The sequence below is a fragment of the Protopterus annectens genome, chromosome 9.part0, assembly GCF_019279795.1.
Source record: "Protopterus annectens isolate FY-2018-M chromosome 9.part0, PAN1.0, whole genome shotgun sequence".
In the NCBI taxonomy this organism is placed as follows: domain Eukaryota; kingdom Metazoa; phylum Chordata; order Ceratodontiformes; family Protopteridae; genus Protopterus; species Protopterus annectens.
In genome coordinates, this window is record NC_056743.1 from 1194066697 (window position 1) to 1194086595 (window position 19899).

General features: G+C 41.9%; 1 protein-coding gene across 1 annotated transcript in view; it reads right to left on the reverse strand.

Annotated features, from left to right (window-relative positions):
• ZDHHC5 (zinc finger DHHC-type palmitoyltransferase 5) overlaps positions 1-19899 on the reverse strand; it is a 1362456-nt gene that overhangs the window by 995137 nt on the left and 347420 nt on the right. The window contains 2 exon segments of the mRNA XM_044084108.1: positions 5419-5454; positions 10619-10791. Of these exon segments, the coding sequence (XP_043940043.1) occupies positions 5419-5454; positions 10619-10791 (209 nt within the window).

The following is a 19899-nucleotide window of genomic DNA, read 5'->3' on the forward strand; positions in this document are numbered from 1 at the left end:
AGGCTGACTGAGAGCAACCTGCCAGCAGAATTACCCAAATGTAATGACTGCAACAGTGAAACACAAAGAACATCAGTGAAAACACTCAAACATCTACACATCTACATATATGGTAAGTGTACACAACTGTACTATATTCTTCGTGTTTCACTGTTGCAGTCATTACACTTGGGTTGATTCCCAAAGCTGAGGAAGGGTGGAGGCAGTCAAGAAGTGTTAGGGCAGGCCCTGCAAGACTGCAGTAGCAAATCCTGCTTTGGATTTTGAAAAGATAGGTAAGTGGTAATGCTTGGTGAAGGTGTGTACAGGACTCCAGGTTGCAGCTTCCAGAATGTCCTGGTAGGGACTCCCCTGAGAAATGCTGTAGAGGTAGAAGTAGCCCTAGTGGAATGTGTTCTGACCCCGAGAGGTTTGTTTTCCATGTAGCAGAAATGGATGCAGTGCGCTATCCATTTGGAAATTTTTTTTTTTTAGAAATGGCCTTGCCCTCCTGCCCCTGTTGCAAAGCTGACTAGTAGCTGGTCATATTTTCTGAAAGGCTTAGTCCTATAAAGGTAGAACCTGAGCTGTCTGTGCACATCCAAGAGTGCAGGATCCTTTCCACTTTATTCTGAGGGTTAGAGAAGAAGGTTGGCAAATGGATGGATTGGTTTAGCGCCACACTGGACACCACCTTAGGCATAAAGGACAGGTTAGTCCTGAGGGAAACCCTGTCAGCATGGAAGATAATAAAGGGTTCCACAGCCATCAGTGCCTGTAGCTCATTCACTCCTAACTGAAGTGATGACTAGAAGCAATGCTGATTTCCAAGAGAGAAATTTTAACTCCGCTGAAGCAGCAGGTTCAAAAGGGGGAAGCATGTGCTTTTTCAATACAATGTTAAGGTCCCAAGCAGGGGTGGGTGCTCTCCTTGGGGGCCTTAAGTTGTTAGCCCCTTCCAGGAACTGTTTGATGAGAGCATGAGAAAATAGAGGTGGCTCAGTACTGTAATGAGCCAAAATGGCACAGGCATGAAGCTTAATGGAGGAGAAGGACAGGCCTCTGTGGAGCAGCTCTGCTAGGTAATCTAGGATTAGAGGTAAGGAGGGCACAGCTGTGTCCTTTCATTTAGATGGAATCCAGAACAATATCTTTTCCACTTTTCCGCATAGGACTTCCTAGTACTAAGCCTTCTGGCTTCAAGAATTACGTCCTGCACCTGTTTACTTAAGGTTGCTGGTGGAGTATTCAAGGAATAAGCTAGGCTGCAACATTTAGGATTTGTAATTGTGTATGCAAAATCTGTCCCTACTGCTGTGACAGCAGGGTAGGGGTCTGGTGTAGGTGCCAGGTTGGCACTGCGCAGGAGTGGGTACTAGTGCTGGTGTGGCCAGTCCAGGGAAATCAGAATTGTCCTTGGCCTGTCTTCTTTTATCTTGAGTAGTACTCTTGAGAGAAGGGGCAGAGGGGGAAAGGCATAGATTGAGAGGTTTTCCCATTGAAAGGTTAGGGCATCCACTTTCCAGGGCCTGCCGTGAGGGTTCATGGTGCAGAATTTGCTTAACTGGTGGTTGTGGGGGGTGGCAAAGAGATTCACCTCTGGGGTCCCCCACCTCTGGATCAGGAGGTAGAAGGTGCTGGGCTCCAATTTCCACTCATGTGGGTCTAAGAGATTTCTGCTTACGTTGTCTGCCAGAGAATTCTGTTTGCCAGGCAGGAACTGAGCTTGTAGATGGACTTCGTTGTCCAAAGCTGTGCTCCACAGAGTCATGGCTAACCTGCAGAGTGGGTAAGAATGGGTCCCCCCTGTTTGTTTATGTACCACATAACTGTGGTGTTGCTGGTTTTATTAGTAGTTGTCCTGGAAGGATTAGGTATCTGAAAACTGTCAGAGCATTCTGCACAGCTAGCATCTACTTTTGGTTGATGTGCAGGAGAATTTGGCTTGGGCTCCAGTAGCCCTGAATGCATCTGCCAGCCATGTGGGCCCCCCATGCATAGTCTGATGAGTCTGTGGTCAGTGTTTGGGCGGCGTGGGGTAGAGTAAAATGCAGTCCCTTGTTGTGGTCGCATGCTTCTGCCCACCAAAGAAACTCTGCCCTCAGACAAGGTATTACAGGAATGACGGTTTCTAGGTCCTGAGAATGCTGGCACCAAATACTTTTCAAGTACCATTGAAGTTTCCTTATATGCAGTCTTGCATATGGAATTAGCAGAATAAATTAAGCCATGAACCCTAGGGCTTGCAGTATTTTTCTTGTAGTTACATGGGTTCTGGTGGCCATTTGCTTGAAGTAGTCTGTCAGATAGACTTGTTTTTCTGAAGAGAGAAATGCCATCTGGGAAGTTGTGTCCAAGCTTGCTCCCAGGAATACAATCTTTTGACTAGGCACCAGTTGTGATTTCTTTTCGGTGATGGTGTACCCCAAAGAAGTGTGAAGGCTTTTTACAAATGTCAGATACTGAAGCAGCAATTCATGTCTGCCTGAATCAGGCAGTCATCCAAGTATGGGTAAATTTGGATATTTCTCTGCCTGCAGTATGCAATGGCGCAGTAGATAATCCAAAGGGAAGTGCAAAGAACTGATAATGCATAGATCCTGCCCTGAAACAGATATTTCCTGCATGATTCCCTGACAGGGATGTGCAGATAAGCTTCTTTTAAGTCTAGGCTGACTAACCAGCCATCCTTAGCTAGCATAGGGAGAAGCTGTTGCAGGGTAAGCATCTTGAATTTTGGGACCACCAGGAAGGTGTTGAGAATTGAAAGATGCAGGATTGGGTGCCAACAGCCCGCTTTCCTGGGTACCAGGAATAGTCTGGAGTAGAAACCCTGACCCTTTGTTCTACTGGAACTGGCTGAATAGCTCTGATGTGGAGCAGGGAAATAACTTGGTTTTGAGCCTCTGCCCACTGGTTTGGATGAAGGTCTGGAAACTTGCTTGGATTTGGCAGTGAATGGAAAAAATTTGTACCCCTGGGATATATTGTTGAAGACTCATCAGTCCTGAGTAATGGACATCATTTTTTTGCATACCCGGAGTCTGTAGTCTGGGAGGTCTGTTTCCCCTGGGTCTTGTTTGGGAAGGCCTGGAGGGGGCTGGAAAGGACCAGTGTTTTGAAGGGCAATGCCTACTGAATCGAGGTGGTTGCACTTGTAAGAATTCTTGAACAGTTTGCATAGATTTAGCTTTTTCTTCCATCTTTTTAATAACTTCTTCTGCTTTGGTGCCAAACAAAACGCCCTTATTTAAATGAGCATCTAGCAATCTGGATTTGACATGATCTGGCAAGGTCTGCTTCTTCAGCCAAGCACATCTTCTCAGTACAGAGCCAGTGACTGCAGTCCTGCACGATGCTTCTAGGGCATCAAAATCACACTGTAAAGTATGCTTATTAAATTGGTTTGCAGAATGTATAAGCTCTTGCAAATCTTTTTCTGCACAATCTGGAAATATTGCCATTTTTTTTTAATGAGATCCATAATATGTTGCTGGTACTTCAGCATGTGAAACTGGCAATTCAATGCCCTGATAGCAAGAGTTGCACAGGTATATACCTTCTTAACCCATCTGTCTAAAGCTCTGGAATCCCTGTCCGAAGGGGTAGGATTTTTGGCTGTAGTAGCCTTAATACCTTTAGGTCCCTGGGAAATGATCGCTGGATCAGCAGTAGGATTCTTGAAAAGAAACTTGTGGGAATCGGGTACTCGGTAGTACCTGTCAGGTTTCCTAGGGGCCAGAGGTAAGGTGTCTGGAGTAAGACTGGATTCCAAGAAAACATCATCCACAACATCTAGGACAGGAGGAACAGCTAAAGGCCTGTGTTGGTTCTCTGTCTCTCTCTTTGGACTGAGGATAGTCTTGGCATTCCCAATGGAAATGCTCTCAAAGTCTGCAAAGTTTCACCAAAAGAGAAATCCTCTGGAAGGGAGGCAGAGGGAATGGATTCCTCTGCATCTGAATCCTCATAGGCTGATAAAGGCATGTCCAGATAACCAGAAAGATCAGAGTCATCGGACTCCTAGTCTGTAGAATCTGAAGGCAACTGAATTCTTTGTCTCTTAGCAGGGGAAGGCTGGCTTCTCCTAATTAGTGTTATAAGGTCTTCAGCCATTCTAAGCATTTTTTTTTTGTGGCCCCAAGTATGCACTTTGGTCGGTTTTCTAGGTGTAGTGCATACTCTGGGCCTAAGAAGTTTGGTAGTTTTGGCTACAAAAGGAGTCTGTTTGATTCGAACATCAGTAGGTTGGAAAATACCCTCAGAAGCCGGTGCCTGCACAGCGGCTCCGGACCCATCCAAGGTAGAGACATCCGCAGGTTCCATCGTCAAAAAAGCATCTTGCGGCATACCGGACTCCGAATGGGTCGCAGCAGAGGCCTGCAAATCCACAGAAGCAGGCATCAGGGGCTGCAAAGGCACCTCACTGAGTACTGGCAACTAGCTTAATGGAAGCGTCTTCGGCAGTTTTGGACCTATGCGGTCTGTCTCTGTCTTTATCCTTACTTATTTTGGAAGATCGGTAGTTGGATGGCTTACCGAAGCCATTTCGGAATACGGAGATAGACAGCGAAAGAATTTAGCAACAAAAACAGCCCAACAACGAATGGTTTGGGTGTTAAACGGCACAAAACCGACAGCGAGGGATGTCATGGTCTGGGCCTAAACAGGTGACGCAATAAGACTGAAAATCTCTGTGAGGCATTTGCTTTCCACAGGCAAGACAATTGTTAACTTTTTCTGACATCAGTTAGAGCAAGAAAAAAGGATCCCCAACAGGGTACTTAGCTTTAGAAGACTTCAGGATTATCAACTCGAAAAATGAAAATTTCAAGTAGCAGCCGACCGGCACTTACAAACTGCTTCTGCTTCAGGCTCCTCCTCGGCAAGAAAGACTGATGTAATGGCGTTGGCTGGTTGTTTTTATACACCTGATGACCTGACGTCATGGAAGAAACTACAGCATCCGTCGCAGAAATACTAAGACTCTGGTATTCGGGCCAACTGAGGGCTACCTGCAGGCAGATAACCCAAGTGTGATGACTGCAACAGTGAAACACGAAGAACATCAGGAAGGTTCTATCACCAGTTACGGCAACACAATGTGCAAAAAGGGGGTAGCTTCTATCAACCAGTACAGCTTTACCAAATGGCTGACCTTCCACATAGAGAAGCCTGAAAGCACCTTTGACTTCACAGTGGAACACTAACTCATGTTTACAAGCAGTCACACCTAAGAAAAAAATAAGAAATCAGTACTCAATAAAAATAAAATCCAGTGTCTATTTCAAAAGTCCATAAGTTTTCATAAGGTATTATTATTTATTTATTTTATTTTGCCATTATATAATTTTTATTTTACATGTTTACATCAGTTTTTCGAGCGGAAGGCAGAAATTTAAGATAAGTGAGTTACAGGAGAAATTAGGTAAAAGTTACATACAAAACATAGGCTATTTACATACAAGTACAAGACTGCCATTACTATTTCTGAGATTACTACAAATGTAACATTAATATTATATTAACAGTAAGACGGTAGGCACATTAAGGACATATACATATTTATATATTACAATATAGTAGATATTTATATACATATTTTATCATTTATTTTTACAAACTTATCTTTAAGTTAATGTTATGTTTAGTTTAAGTGAGTTTGCACAAGGACTTGGGCAGTGTGACTTGAAGTGGAGTTTTTAGACTATTTGACTTAGACTATAGACTATTTGGAATGTGAGTTACCATTTTTACTGGTGGTGTTTAGAGAGTTGGATTCACCACCAGTGGTGTTAATGTGTTGTTGTTAGAGTGCCACCACCAGTTGTTGAGTTTTTTGGGTTTGAGTTTGGAGCAGGCGTCTTTTTTAGGAGAGAGTTCCATTATTTCTCAGTGGTGGTAAGGTATTTTTTGTTTTGTGGGGGATTTTGAGAGAATGAGTTGGGACTGGTGAGTATGGGAATTCTATCTTTTCAGGTTAGTACAGTAGTATGTGTTCTGTAGGGTAGGCTAGTAAAGTGGGCATGTTGGAGCCTGGCAGGATGAGATGGATTGGGATGAGGGAGGAGAGGAGATCAGAGACAGATCAGTGGTGAGGACAGGAGGCATATAGTAGGGTAGTAGGAGGTAGGCTTTGAGAGGTAGTAAGGGCATTCAAGCATAAAAGTATATAGACTCCCAAGTTTCTTATTGACTGACTTAGTTCTTGTTAATGGCTGTATAAATAATCTGGTTGAATGTGATATTATACTCCTAATTGCTTTGTAAAGGTGTCTGGGGGATATTGGGCCTATTATTGGATTTTTATAGGATTTTTTTTTAGTGATTTTATAGTTGTTTTCAGTGGGAATCTATTGGTTGGGTACTTGAGGATGTAAGAGTTAAGATCAGGAGATGTTTTAGATTTGGTGGCAAGTTTTTGGTGTTGGTCTATGTTGGGGTAGATGTTGGTATTAGATTTGCAATATTATATTATCATATAGTCATCATATAGACTGCATACCATACTGTGAAAGCTGAAACTGTTTGGATGGATGGTGAGAGATGAAAAAAAGAGGAGAGGTCTATCCTACTATGGAATACTCCAGCCTATGGGTAGTAGGGTTAGAGAGCTTAGAGCTGCATTTGCCATTGTTGTCTCCCACTGAGGTTTGAGGTAAGCTTGAAACCAGTCAAGGGTATCAGTATCAGGGTTTTTTTTTAAAAAGTATATTTAAAGTGATGGTTTACCACAAAGGCTTTTTCGATAGGTCCAGGAAGGCGGAGGGGATTTTTTTTTTTTCTGGTTGTTTTAATGTTTGTTTTCAGTAAAGGAGGGAGTAGTTTGTACTATGATGGGGTCCTGAATCCATGTTGAGTCTGTGAGAGTAGTTTTTTTTGGGTTAGATAGTATTATTAGTTGTTGTGTGCATGCTTTTTTCTTTAATTTTGGCAAGTGGTGATAGTATATGGCTCTATAGGTCTATAGTTGGATAGTTCTGTGGATGAACCTCCTTTGTGGAGTGGAATAACATAGGATATTTTCCAAATTGAGGGGATTGAGGCCTCAATCTACATAAGGTAGATGTAGTTCCTGAAAAACAAGTAAACAAATGCAATAAATGCATATCTGCATTTACATCATTAATTTACACAGTCAGATTTGACCCTGAGTGCATGTATACCACTAAGAAAAACTACACAAAAAAAATTCAAATAATAAAATATCTTTCTGGATTCCAAGTACTCTAGTACAGTTTGGCCCTGAAGAGCTGCTCAATTCAGCTCCAAGACAGACACCAAAATACCATACAATTCTCTTCCAAATTCCAGATGTCTAGTGCCTCTGCAACACACCTTTTAAGACTTAAAAGCTAAAAATCACAAAGACTATTCCTTATATCATCATCATCCCGTTTTTCCCATTTACATGGGGTCGGGGTATCGTATTAACTGTCACCAACTCTCTCGATTTAGTGCCACTCTCCTGTCTTCTTCAACACTCATGCCTGACTGTCGCAGATCTTCTTTCACACAATCCATCCACCTCTTTGCTGGACGTCCTCGCTTCCTCTTACCTTCTTTCCTGTCTGTCCCAAATCTCCCTCACCAGATTGTCTTCTGCTTTTCTACACATGCCCAAACCATTGTAATCTGTTTTCTTTGATCTTTTCTGTAATTGGAGCTACTTTGGCTTCTGCTCTTATGTCCTCATTTCTTCGCCTGTCCCGCAGTGTGCATCCTACCACCTTTCTCAGGCACTTAATTTCCATCATCTCTAGCTTCAACAGTTCTGCCTTTACTGCCCAGGTTTCTGTACCATACAGTAGTACTGGTCACACCACTGTCTTGTACACCTTGCTTTTCAGCTTCTTTGGCATTCTTCTGTCATATACTACACCTGATACTCTATGCCAGTTGGCTGCAGCCCCTCTGATTCTAGCTTTGACCTCTTCATTCAGACTACCCTTCTCCTCAACCACCCCTCCCAGATACCTGAAGCTGTTTACCTGTTCCACTATCTTCCCATCTATCTCTATTCTCAGCTTCTTCTGATTTCCCCAATCTGCTGCCATTACCACTGTCTTATCTGTGCTTAGTTTCATCCCATGTGCCTTCAGATTTGCATTCCATTCTCCTATCCTTTGCTGAAGTTCTAGATCAGAGTCTGCCTGTACTGTCACATTGTCTGCATACAGCAGCTTTGTTGCTCTGACCCCTCCAACCTGTTTGTTGATGTAAGTCCATTACCAGTGTGAACAGCAGTGGGCTCAGAGCTGAACCCTGGTGTACACCCACTCCCACTGGGAACCCCTCAGTGAGGCCAAACACTGTTCGTACTTGAGTCACTGGGTCCTTGTACATAGCCTGTACTAATTCTACCAATGTTTCTGGGACTTCAAACCACCGCAGTACTGCCCAGATCAGCTTTCTTGGGACCTTGTCATATGCTTTCTCCAAGTCTAGGAAAGCCCAGTTTGACTCTCTCCTCTTCTCTAGTTTCTTCTCAAGTATCTGTCTCAATGCAAACATCGGGTCAATTGTGCTGCATCTTGATCTGAATCCGAACTGTTCATCTCCCATCTTACATTCTACTATTCTGTGTATCCATTTATCACCCTCTCTAGAACTTTCATGCAATGTGGTAGGAGTTTGATGCCTCTGTACTGTCCACAGTTGTGGATGTCCCCTTTGTTCTTGTACACTGGCACGAGTATGCTTAGACTATTCCTTATATACAAACCTTTAATCACGTGACTAATATTAAACAAATAGCAATTTTACAAACATTAACAAAACAGTGAAAATAAAAATATAAATTTAAAAGCTCTAACAGCAAAAAATATCAAATATTATGTAAAGCACTTCATCCAACATAATTATTTAACCCATACAGTTTAAAGTTTGAAATTTAAGAATCTATTCCTTATCGTTTCAAAATATTTTCAATTGGACTATCATATCTCATACTGGAAGCTACTTATAGAAAGAAGTACATGTACCTTAATTATGTTTACATTCTCCTAATGTTGTATTTTAATTTATATTAATTTGTATTATATCAAACCTATTATGTCATTACTATGTCTACTTAATCTCATTTTAGGTTCATTTTTGTCTAATACTACTTAATCGACAAACATAACTAATAACATAAAGAACCCCTGTAGAATTACAAGTGTAACATCCACTGTACTGAAACTTGCTACCATTAACACATTTAATTTCTCTTACTACACATTTACATACATTACTATTACCACAAGGAAAAGTTCCTTGTAATCCCATTCTATCAATTAATAACTTGAATTCTTCTACAATGGCTGTGAACTACCATTGCCCTGAATATTCCCATCCTTTTTTTTTTTTTTTAAATGGAACCTTTAAATCTTAAATTTTCCATCTCAGATGCTCATCTTCTCCCAAAATATTTCAATAGTTCCTATCACCTCTACTATTTTTGTAAATACAATACAGTCTGTGAAAAAAATAAATATTTTTGTCACTATTCTTCCATCCATCCATATTCCCTATTTTTGTACATGGGGTTGGGCTGTCACATCAGCCACTGGCAATCACCTAGAGACAATGTTCACTCACCAGGTGGCACTACTTTTCTTCTTACCTTACATTCAATAATCACATTCTGAGATAGCAGTACGCTGTTTTACTCCTCTCACAAGCTTAAAAAACAAACGTCTAACTACATCAATAGAATAAATTCTCTCTAAAAAATAACTGCATTAAATCACTTGCTTTGCTAATAAAATCTTTCCACTTAGTGCATGCTATCTTGGCACATAACTCACCTAATGGTACAACTTTCAATAAGTGATTTTGGTGACAACTATTTCCATTAAAAAGAATGTATGCACAACAGCACCCTTTATGTAATTTTGTATTAATTTTATTTACACTCATAACTCCAAATTCAAAGAAGCACATTTTACATCTATTAACCAATCTAGAAAATCTCATACCAAATATCGTAATTTTCTCAAAAAATGTATCAAATTCATCAGCTGTTCCTTTACATATGAACAAATCATCTATGTCTCTATAATACTTTGCCTACATTGTGAACATAAAAATTCATCAGAATAAACAAGTCTATAGTTACTGTCTCCACTGTGGTTTATATAAGACTTGACTTTACGGTCTATACTTTAATAGTGTTAAATCAGTATTTTTGGGGAAAAAATGGGGTATACATGGCAAAGAAACTAACATCTACTCTGGAGACAATAAGACACTTTAGACAGGGAGAAGCAAACAAATCAGACACAAGTGTACATTAATAAAAATTTAATGACAAATGAACTGCTTACGCAGTGTGACTGGTCCGACACAAAATTCCACTACAGTGCACTATGGAGCTCATTGACTAATTGTAGACTCTGTTACTCAGCTGTTAGATGCAATAGCACAATGTGGTAAAATGGGCATTTAATCTGTGATCTTAATCTTTCACACACTTACCTCTTGCTACAAATGATATAGTTCTTGCATTTTTTTTGTAATATTTTGTATACAATTATACTATAGTAAAAGCAAACATGAAAATACCATACAATTTTGTTCCAAATTCAACTGAAAACAGATTTAGATAAAAGTGAAGGAAGATGTAGAACCACACTGTTGAAATATGTAAGGATACGTGACAGCTGTGTGGACACTGGACAGCTCATCCATATGCTTCAGGACATACAGCAACCCAAATCCAAATACTCCAATGATGTGTGTTGTCAGGGAAAGAAGAAATAGAAAAAAATATCTGTAATTCCGTCTCCCGATACAGTTATTCACCCAAGGACAATGGTGGTCAAATTGCTGCAAAGGACAGGAGAAAATGAAATAGAAAAAAATATATATTAAAATGCAACTTGGTTGCATATTTTAGCAATCACTTAAGACCAACACACATTCAAGTTCAATAACAAAGATATCCCATTTCAGACTAATTCCCCTTAAGCACTACAAGGGAAGAGATGCTTAAGAACAATGACATTATTTGTATAGTTGCATGGTCTCCCCTTCAGCAGTATGCATGGTCCTATTTCCAAAGACAAGTTAATCTGCCGGCTCAACAGCATCTACTTCCATCACCTAACCAGTAAACAGCAACAGAGATGGAGGTGCCATGTCGTAACATGCAGACACAGGTTTCTGCAACTATTTGGCTAAAAGGATGCCGAGTGATCCTTGCATATAGTTATTATTGAATCTGATGAGAAGCAAAAGAGTATGAGACGCATAAGCAAATATCCTCATGCATCAGCAGACTAATCAACTACAGGGTTCACCTCCAAACCAAAAAGCAGACACTGCAAAACCAGTACAGCAGAGCACCATACATATTTCACAACCTTGCAAGAAACTGGAATGCACAGACTCCTCATTCCAGAACAATCAACCTATTATTTCACCCCAGAAGCCACATGGGTTCAAAGTTCCTTCTACTAAGGTTGAAAGTACAATTCTCCATCCCTGCAAAATATACTAGCCCAAAACTGTTAGCAACAGCCATGGCATGAAAAAGATGTCACAAAATTGGTAATCACCTTTTAAGATAGGCCTGCCATTAGCTACTTCCAGCTTCCCATTTTCTTTCCCCAGTAGAAGTGCACAAGGTATCGGCAAACGTTGGTTTCACAAATGTGCACATTCCTCATTATAAAACAGCCTGTGGTCAAGGCAACAGGTTCCACAAGGGGCTGCACTAGCAGTGTAACAGGAAAATTCAAACTTTCCCTTATTCAAGAACTGTTTGACAAGGTATACTTACTTTTGAAAGATTTACAGTATTACAAAATGAGTACACTTAGACCACATTATTCTTCATCTCTGGAATACAAAGTTTAATCTCAAATGACCACCTCATCACCTGCCACAAAAAATCACCTCAGCCACTTATTAGGAACAATCAAACAACTCATTCAAAACAAAACTACTGCAAAATTACTTTGTTTAGACGCATCATTGCTACTCTTCCAAAACATATGCATATCTTTCTTAACCATAAAAATAAGGTAAAGGGCTGCTATCAGCCTTCTCATTACTCTTCTTGCTTGCTCTCGCATAACAATGTTGTCATCATCTGACATTACCACTCAATGTACTAGTTAAGCATCTTTGTACCTCTAATGACATTCAGAGCTTGTACTTCTAAATTTATTTTAATTTTGTATTTTTTGTCTTATGTCATATATGATGCTTCCTCTATCAATTTTAAGAAATAATATGACTACATGTGCCTTATGACTGGGTTGAGGCTGAAAAGGTCCTTGCACCATTTACCAAAAAACTAGTCACATTTTCTTGTTGGTAGTCTAACTCTATATGAAAGAGCTTAATAAAAGTTAGATTTGAGAACCTCTAGCCAAGTATCTCATTCATCTAATATTAGACATCCTACCACTAAGGATGGAGGGGAACAGGCAGCCCTTCGTCGGCCGGATTCCAAAGTCTGGGTCTGGCCTCGGCTGATGTCGCACTTTCCCGACGTCAGAGCACAGGGTATAAAGGCAAATTTGGATAAATGTTGAAAATTCTGATATTTTCAGGAGTTGTCTTTCCATGAAATTCAAAGGATACCTGGATACCACCTTTGGCATGAAAGTAGGATTGGTTCTCAGAGAAACTCTATCCTGGTGAAAATGATGCTGCTGGTTCAAAGGTGGGTAGTGTTAATTTTATGTTGTACTCTGCTGAAATTGTTGAAGCATGAATCTTAATGGAAGAATAGGACAGGCCATTGTGGAATAGTTCTGCTAAGTATTCTAGGATGTGTGCTAGGTTTGCCAGTGTGACATTTGTACGATGCACTCCAAATGAGGAATCTCCCTTGACCCTCTGAGATAAAACAGTTTGGTTTAGGCAGTTAGCTGCAGTGTTTTCAAGTTTGGATGCAGGGTCTTGTCCAGCTGAAAGAGAGGAGTCCACCAGTTCTGCTTGCTGTCTGCTAGTGAATTCTCTTTTCCTGAATGCAATTTGGCCTGCAGTTGGATGTTGAGATTCAGGCCTAGGTGCCACAGATTCATTGCCATCCGGCATAGGGTAGAGGTCGCGTGCCTCCCTGTTTGTTTATGTACCGACTGTGTATTGTCTGTCCTTATCAGATGTGGTTTGAATGTCGATTGCATGCTTCACTGCCAGCATCTCCTTTAGGTTTATCCTTGGATACACTTGTCTTCCATGTGTGCTCCCATCCTAGGTCAGAGGCGTCCGTGGTGATGGTCTGCCTTGGTTGTGGTTTGTTGAAGGCAACCCTCTGTCGGTCTGGCAGGCCTGAGCCCACCATTTCCTTTTCAGGCATGGAATGATTGGTAGGACTTTCCTTGCAGGAAGTTGAGTTTGTCTTGTAGATCCGCACAAAAAAATGTTATCCTTTGGGGTATGGGTTTGAGATTTAATTAAACCTGCAATGTGCAATACTGATACCAGGCATTTTTCGTGAATACTCTGAGAAGCAGTAGATAAGCCAAGGGCAATGCTGAGAATTCAGCATTTTTTTATGCAGCACAATGAGAGTGTTGTTTGTGCAGGACAAAAGTGAGAATAGGCCATAGAGATGGTACCCTTCTATTTTTCATCTGAAGTAAATTGTGTCCATTTGTCTTTTAAATGCAATGCATTTTTTTAGAATAAAGCCAACTTTCTCCAAAGGTAGGTGTTGATTGTTGGCTGGTGGGAATCAGAGCTCAAGAATGTGTGTCTGCCCTGGCAGGGTTGCCATCCTGCCAGCACCCATCCCCAGAAATCTGCCTCTTGCTCTCTGCCTCCTATTCCTGCCCCCCTCTGTCTCTGGAGTTCCACTTTAAAAAAATCTCTGTGCGGGGAGCCAAATAAACTTTGTTTCTCCATTGAACCAGGCATGCCTACGAATTACTGCTCCAGTCATAGCTGATCTAAATGAAGCCTCAAGGTTTCAGGAAGATAGCTTTTTATTCAGCTGATCTAACAGTAGGGGGCAGAGAGGCAGCTGCAACACCTTTTGGCCCAGAGAAATAGTTTCTGGGTCTGCAGCATGGGCTTTACAAGTGAAACCCACCCTTAATAATTCGTAATCACTGAGTTTAGGGGCAGGCCGGTGAGAGAGAATCAGGGGCAGAGCACAGGTGGTAGCTAAAGGCCTATGCTGTGGCAAGTGTAAAAGGTCCGTAGTCTTGTATGGAGGTTCAGTCCCAGGCTTTTGTCAGAGGAGGAGGTTGAGAGGCCCTGTCTAGGTGAGGTTGGGAACCCCCTATAAAGGTCCTCAGCAAGGCTGAGAATCTATGAAATAGGGATTTTGTAAAGAGAGATAGGTTAGCCTAAAGCCTTTGAGCCCTATGCTTTAGCCACAAGGCCAATAGACACAGCCTAGCTGCCCTAATGCCCCAGTGAGTGAAAATGTCCAAAGGGATGGTTGACAACAATTCTTGCTTTTGCTTCGGTAGGGATTTCTCAGCTTGACTCAGCGGAACCTCTCCTCGGCCCTCGGGAGTAATAATATCAGAAGTAAGAACCAAGGACTCTGTTTCAGCCTCGTGATAGACCTAACGATGATTTCAGCCGACCACCCTTGGGCATGAAGGTGTGAGTCTTTTCCTTCGTCCTTTTCGCGATTTTAATGATAAATGCGGGTTTTGAGCTTTCCTTTTTTATTGAAGCAAAACTCAAAAAACTCTTTCAACTCAACATTCGTCTAAGTCGTCGTCGGTTGAAGGAGGGGAGGCTAAAACCACTGATTGATTAAGTGGTCTGGGCCTGCCTTACTTTGAATTCAGAGTGATTTCCATTCCCTGTGACTGTGCAATCACAGAGCTAGTATAAACAGCATTGGTCCATTAGCTTTGGCCAGTGAGAAGTAACCAGGATCCACGAATCCCTATTGCACTTTTTTTGTTTGCTTTTCAAAATAACTATGAACCAAAGGACTGGGAGTGAAGGGATGCACAAGTATCTCTTGAAAATTTTTAGTGAGAACTCCAATCTTATCTTTTCCAAGAAAGGAATTTCAACTCTGCTGTTGAAACCGACTCGGGGGGGGTGAGCTTTTCCAATACAAAGTTAAGTTCCCAGGCTGGAGTGGGAGCTCTCCTGCGGGGGGTCATAAATGTTTGGTCCCTGTAAGGAATTGTTTTAGCAGGAGGTGAGAAGAGGGGTGGACTCAGTATTATAATGTGCTGAAATGGCAGAGGCATGAATTTTAATTGACGAGAAGGATAGGCCATTGTGGAGCATTTCTGTTGAGTACTGTAGAATAAGAGGTAAGCTGAGCACCGCTATGCCCAGCCCCTGAGCCTGGCTCCAGGAACAGTATCTTTTCCACTTTTCAGCATAGGATTTTCTAGTAATATCCAGAATGACATCCAGCACCTGCTTATTGAGAGATGCTAGAGGAGAGCTCAAGGAATTAGCCAAGCTGCAAGGTTCAGGGTTTGAAGCGGAGGGCGCAGAATCTGGCCCGCCTGCTACTACAGAAGGGAAGGGGTCTGAGGCAGGTGCCATGGTTGCAGCACTCATACTGTGCAAGAGGGGGCACCAGTGCTGACGTGGCCAGTCTGGTGCAATCAGTGTTATCCTTGGCTTGTCCTGTTTGATCTTCAGTAGAACCTTCGAGAGGAGAGGCATAAACCGAGAGGCTTTCCCAGGTAAAGGACAGAGCATCCACTTTCCAAGCTTGACTGTGGGGAGTTCTTGTGCAGAATTTGTCCAATTGGTAGTTTTGAGGGGAGGCAAACAAGTCTACCTCTGGAGTCCCCCATTTGTTCCTCAAGAGGTTGAATATGTTGGGTTCTAGTTTCCATTCGTGTGGGTTCATGAGATTTCTGCTCAAGTCGTCTGCCAGTGAATTTAGTTTGCCTGGCAGGAATCTAGCTTATAGGTGTACTTGGTAGCTCAAGGATATGTTCCACAGAGCCATGGCTAGTCTGCAGAGAGGGTACAAGTGGGTTCCCCCCTGCTTGTTTATGTACCACATAACTGTGGCGTTGTCCGTCTTTACCAATAGTTGTCCTGGAAGAATACGGTCTTTGAAAGCTGTCAGAGCATTCTGTACAGCTAACATTTATTTTTGTTTGATATGCAGGTGCATCTGTTTCGGGTTCCATTTGCCCTCAGTGCACTGCCCTGCCATGTGAGCCCCCCATGCATAGTCTGATGAGTCTGTTAGGGTTTGGGCGGCAGGGGGCAGAGTGAAAGGGAGTTCCTTGTTGTGGTAGCAGGCCTCTTCCCACCAAAGGAACTCTGTCTTCATACAAGGGGTGACAGAAATCATTGTTTCCAGGGCTTGAGAATGTTGACACCATAGGCTTTTTAGATACCACTGGAGTTTCCCCATATGCAGTCTTGCATATGGAATTAGTACGATGCAAGAGGCCATGAACCCCAGGGCTTGCAGTATTTTCCTTGTAGATAGCTGGGGTTTTGTGGCCAATAGTTTGAGGTAGGTTGTCAAATAAACTTGTTTCTCTGGAGTGAGGAATGCCATCTGGGAAGTTGTGTTCAAACTTGCTCCCAGGAATACAATCTGTTGGCAGGGTACCAGGTGAGATTTATTTTCGTTGATGGTGTACCCCAGTGAGATTAGAAGTTCCTTTACGGATGCTAGTGAGATTAGGAGTTCCTTTACGGATGCCAGATGTTGTAATAGTAAGTCCTGGCTTTCTGCCTAAATCAGACAATCGTCCAAGTATGGGTAAATCTGAATATTTCTCTGCCTGCAAAATGCAATGGCTGGAGCTAGACACTTTGTGAATACCCTGGGCGCAGTAGATAAGCCAAAGGGAAGTGCAGAGAACTGATGGTGCATGGAGCCTGCCCTGAAGCGTAGGTATTTCCTGCAAGATTCCCTTATTGGGATGTGCAGGTAAGCTTCCTTTAAGTGTAAGGTTGCCAGCCAGACATCTTTGGCTAGCATAAGAAGAAGTTGTTGAAGAGTTAGCATTTTGAATTTTGGAATCACCCAAAAGGTGTTGAGAATAGAGAGGTCAAGGATAGGATGCCAGGAGTTGTTTTTTCTGGGTACCAGGAAAAGTCTTGAATAAAAACCTTGTCCCCTTTGTTCTATTGGGACAGGTTGAATAGCCCTGATACTGAGAAGAGAGCGAACCTGCTATTGGGCCTCTGCACACTGATTTGGGGGTAGGTCTGGCCGACTGTTTGGGGTTGGTAGTGTGAGGAAGTGGAATCTGTATCCTTGGGAAACTATGTTCAAAACCCATTTGTCCTGGGTAATGAGTTCCCAGTTTATTGCATGTAGGGCGAGCTTTCCTCCTAAGGGAGCAGGTAGTTGAGCAGGGCTTAGAAGGGTTAAGGTTAAGACATTGTGCCATTTTTCTGTAGAGGGGTGGCTTACTACTCCCTGCATTGGAAGTGGGAGCCCCCCACTGCTTAGGTGTGTGCGTAGCCTAAGACTGCAACCTAGGTGGACTGCTGTTCCTGGGTTTGGACCGAGAAGGCCTGGAAGAAACTGGAAAGGACCAGTTCTTTGAAGGACAATGCCTACTAAATCTGCGGGGTCTATATGACGCTATTGAATGGACTAAATAGCGAATGCTATTTAGTTGATCCAATACTGTAAAAATGGCAAAATAGCAAAGTCACGGATCATCAAATTTTTTCCCAGGGAAAAAATATCGGTCTGCCGTCTTTGGGACTTTGCCATTTCCCCCACTATGGTGCGATCTCAGAGTTGGTATATTTAAGTGGGGGGGGGGGACAAAGTCCCCCACTTAAATTTGTGTTTAAGTTTTTTTTTTGTTTTTTTTACGGAGCAGCGAAAAATTTCTCTAGGAAAAAATTCTCTGATCCGTTTGTTCGACATTTTGTTGTTTCGATATTATTGGTACAATGAAATAGCGTTCACTATTTACATTGTACGATAATATGATATCGACGCAATCTGGGAATCTGTACTTGTAAGAAATCTTTAACAGTTTGCATAGATTTAGTTTTTCCTCCATCCTTTTGAGGACTTTTGCTTTGTTGCCAAAAAGGCGGTCTTGGTTTAATGGAGCATCCAGTAATTTAGCTTTGACATGATCTGGCAAGTTTTGTTCCTTAAGCCAAGCATGCCTTCTAAGCACAGACACAGTGACAGCAGCCCTGCAAGATGCTTCTAAAGGGTGAAATCCACACTGCAAAGTATGGTTTACCAACTTGTTCTGCAGAATGCATTAAATCTTGCAATTCTGTGTGTTCAGCACAGTCAGGAATCAACATCATTTTCTGTTTAAGTAGTCCCATAATATGCTGCTGATACTTTAACATATGAAACTGGCAATTTAAAGCCCTAATGGCCAAAGTAGCAGAAGTGTATACCTTCTTACCCTATCTGTCTAGGGCTCTAGAATCTCTATCAGAAGGGGTAGGATTTTTGGCAGCAGTAGCCTTAATGCCTTTTGGTCCTTGGGCAATGGTCTCTGGATCCGCAGCAGGATTCTTGAAGAGGAACTTGTGAGAGTCAAGTACTCTACACTACCTGTCAGGTTGTCTGGGAGCTGGAGGTAAAGTGTTTGGGGTAAGGCTAAATTCCAAGAAAGCATCATCTACAATGTCCAGAACAGGAAGGATAGCTAAAGGCCTGTGTTGAGGCAGGAGTAAGAATTCCCCAAGTCTCTTTTTGGACTCGGAGTAATCCTGGCTTTCCCAGCAAAAATGCTCCCAAAGAGTACGCAAGGTTTCACAGAAGAAAAAATCTTCTGGAGGGGAAGCAGAGGGAATGGAATCCTCTATCAGAATTCTCATAAGTAGATAAGGGCAAATCCTGGTAATCAGAAAGAGCAGAAATATCAGATTCTTGATCAGAAGAATCAGAAAGAAATTCAGTTCTAGGTCTCAGAGGGGGAAGGCTGGCTTCTCCTAATAAAAGTAATTAGGTCTTCAGCCATTCTAAGCATTTGTTTTTGAGGCTTATGGGCCTGAGCTCGCAGTTTGGTCGTCAGTTTTCTAGGCATAGTGCGAGTTTTAGGTCTGAGGGTTTTGGAACTTCTGGATGGAAATGATGACGTCTGTTTAAAATGCAAGTCTGTAGGCCTGAACACACCCTCAGAAGCCGGTGCCTGCACAGGGGCTCCGGACCTACCCAAGGTGGAGACAGTTCTTACTAACAATTACTTCTATTTCAACAACAAATGTTACAAGCAGGTTAAAGGAGTGGCTATGGGTTCGAAAATGGCCCCAGCCTTTGCAAATCTAGTACTAGGCACATGGGAACTGGAAACCCTTAAACTGTCACCTAACTTTGACAAAGTGCATCTCTATAAGCGTTTCATTGACGATATTTTTTTTGTGTGGAGCGGACATTCAACAGAATTGAACACGTTTATTGAATCGTTATCTAACAGTATCGCATACTTAGACTTTGTGGTTTCTGGACAAGGTACACAGATTAACTTTCTGGACACCATCATTTCTTTGGATAGCAGCAATGGAACACTTTCCTCCAAAATCTACAGAAAAGAAACTTATAGGAATAACTTACTAGGATTTTCATAGCGAGCATCCATTCTTTATGAAAAAGAAAGTGCTTAGGGGCCAGTTTATTAGGCTATCCAGACTGATTAGTGACGACTGTACTTTCAACACAGAAAGCATGATTTTATCTAGATTGTTTGCTGACAGAAATTACCCTAAGCAACTCATTTATGATGTTTTCTCTGAAGTTGCAGCACACAGACACAGTAAACATAAACCTATCTTGTTATATGGCTTCACTTCTAAAGCCAGTGCTGAGGTTCCACAAACTGATAGATTTTGCAGCTTCTCTGTGCCCATTAGCAGGGATATGTATTCTATCAAAGAAGTAATACATAAAAATTGGAATATTATTTCATCACAACAGAATCATTTTCAACCCATAGGACATTCTCCTAATTTTTCATACAAAACAACGAGAACACTCAAGATGTCCTTTGAAAGAAATGAACGTTTTCAAACAGCAACAGACACACAGAC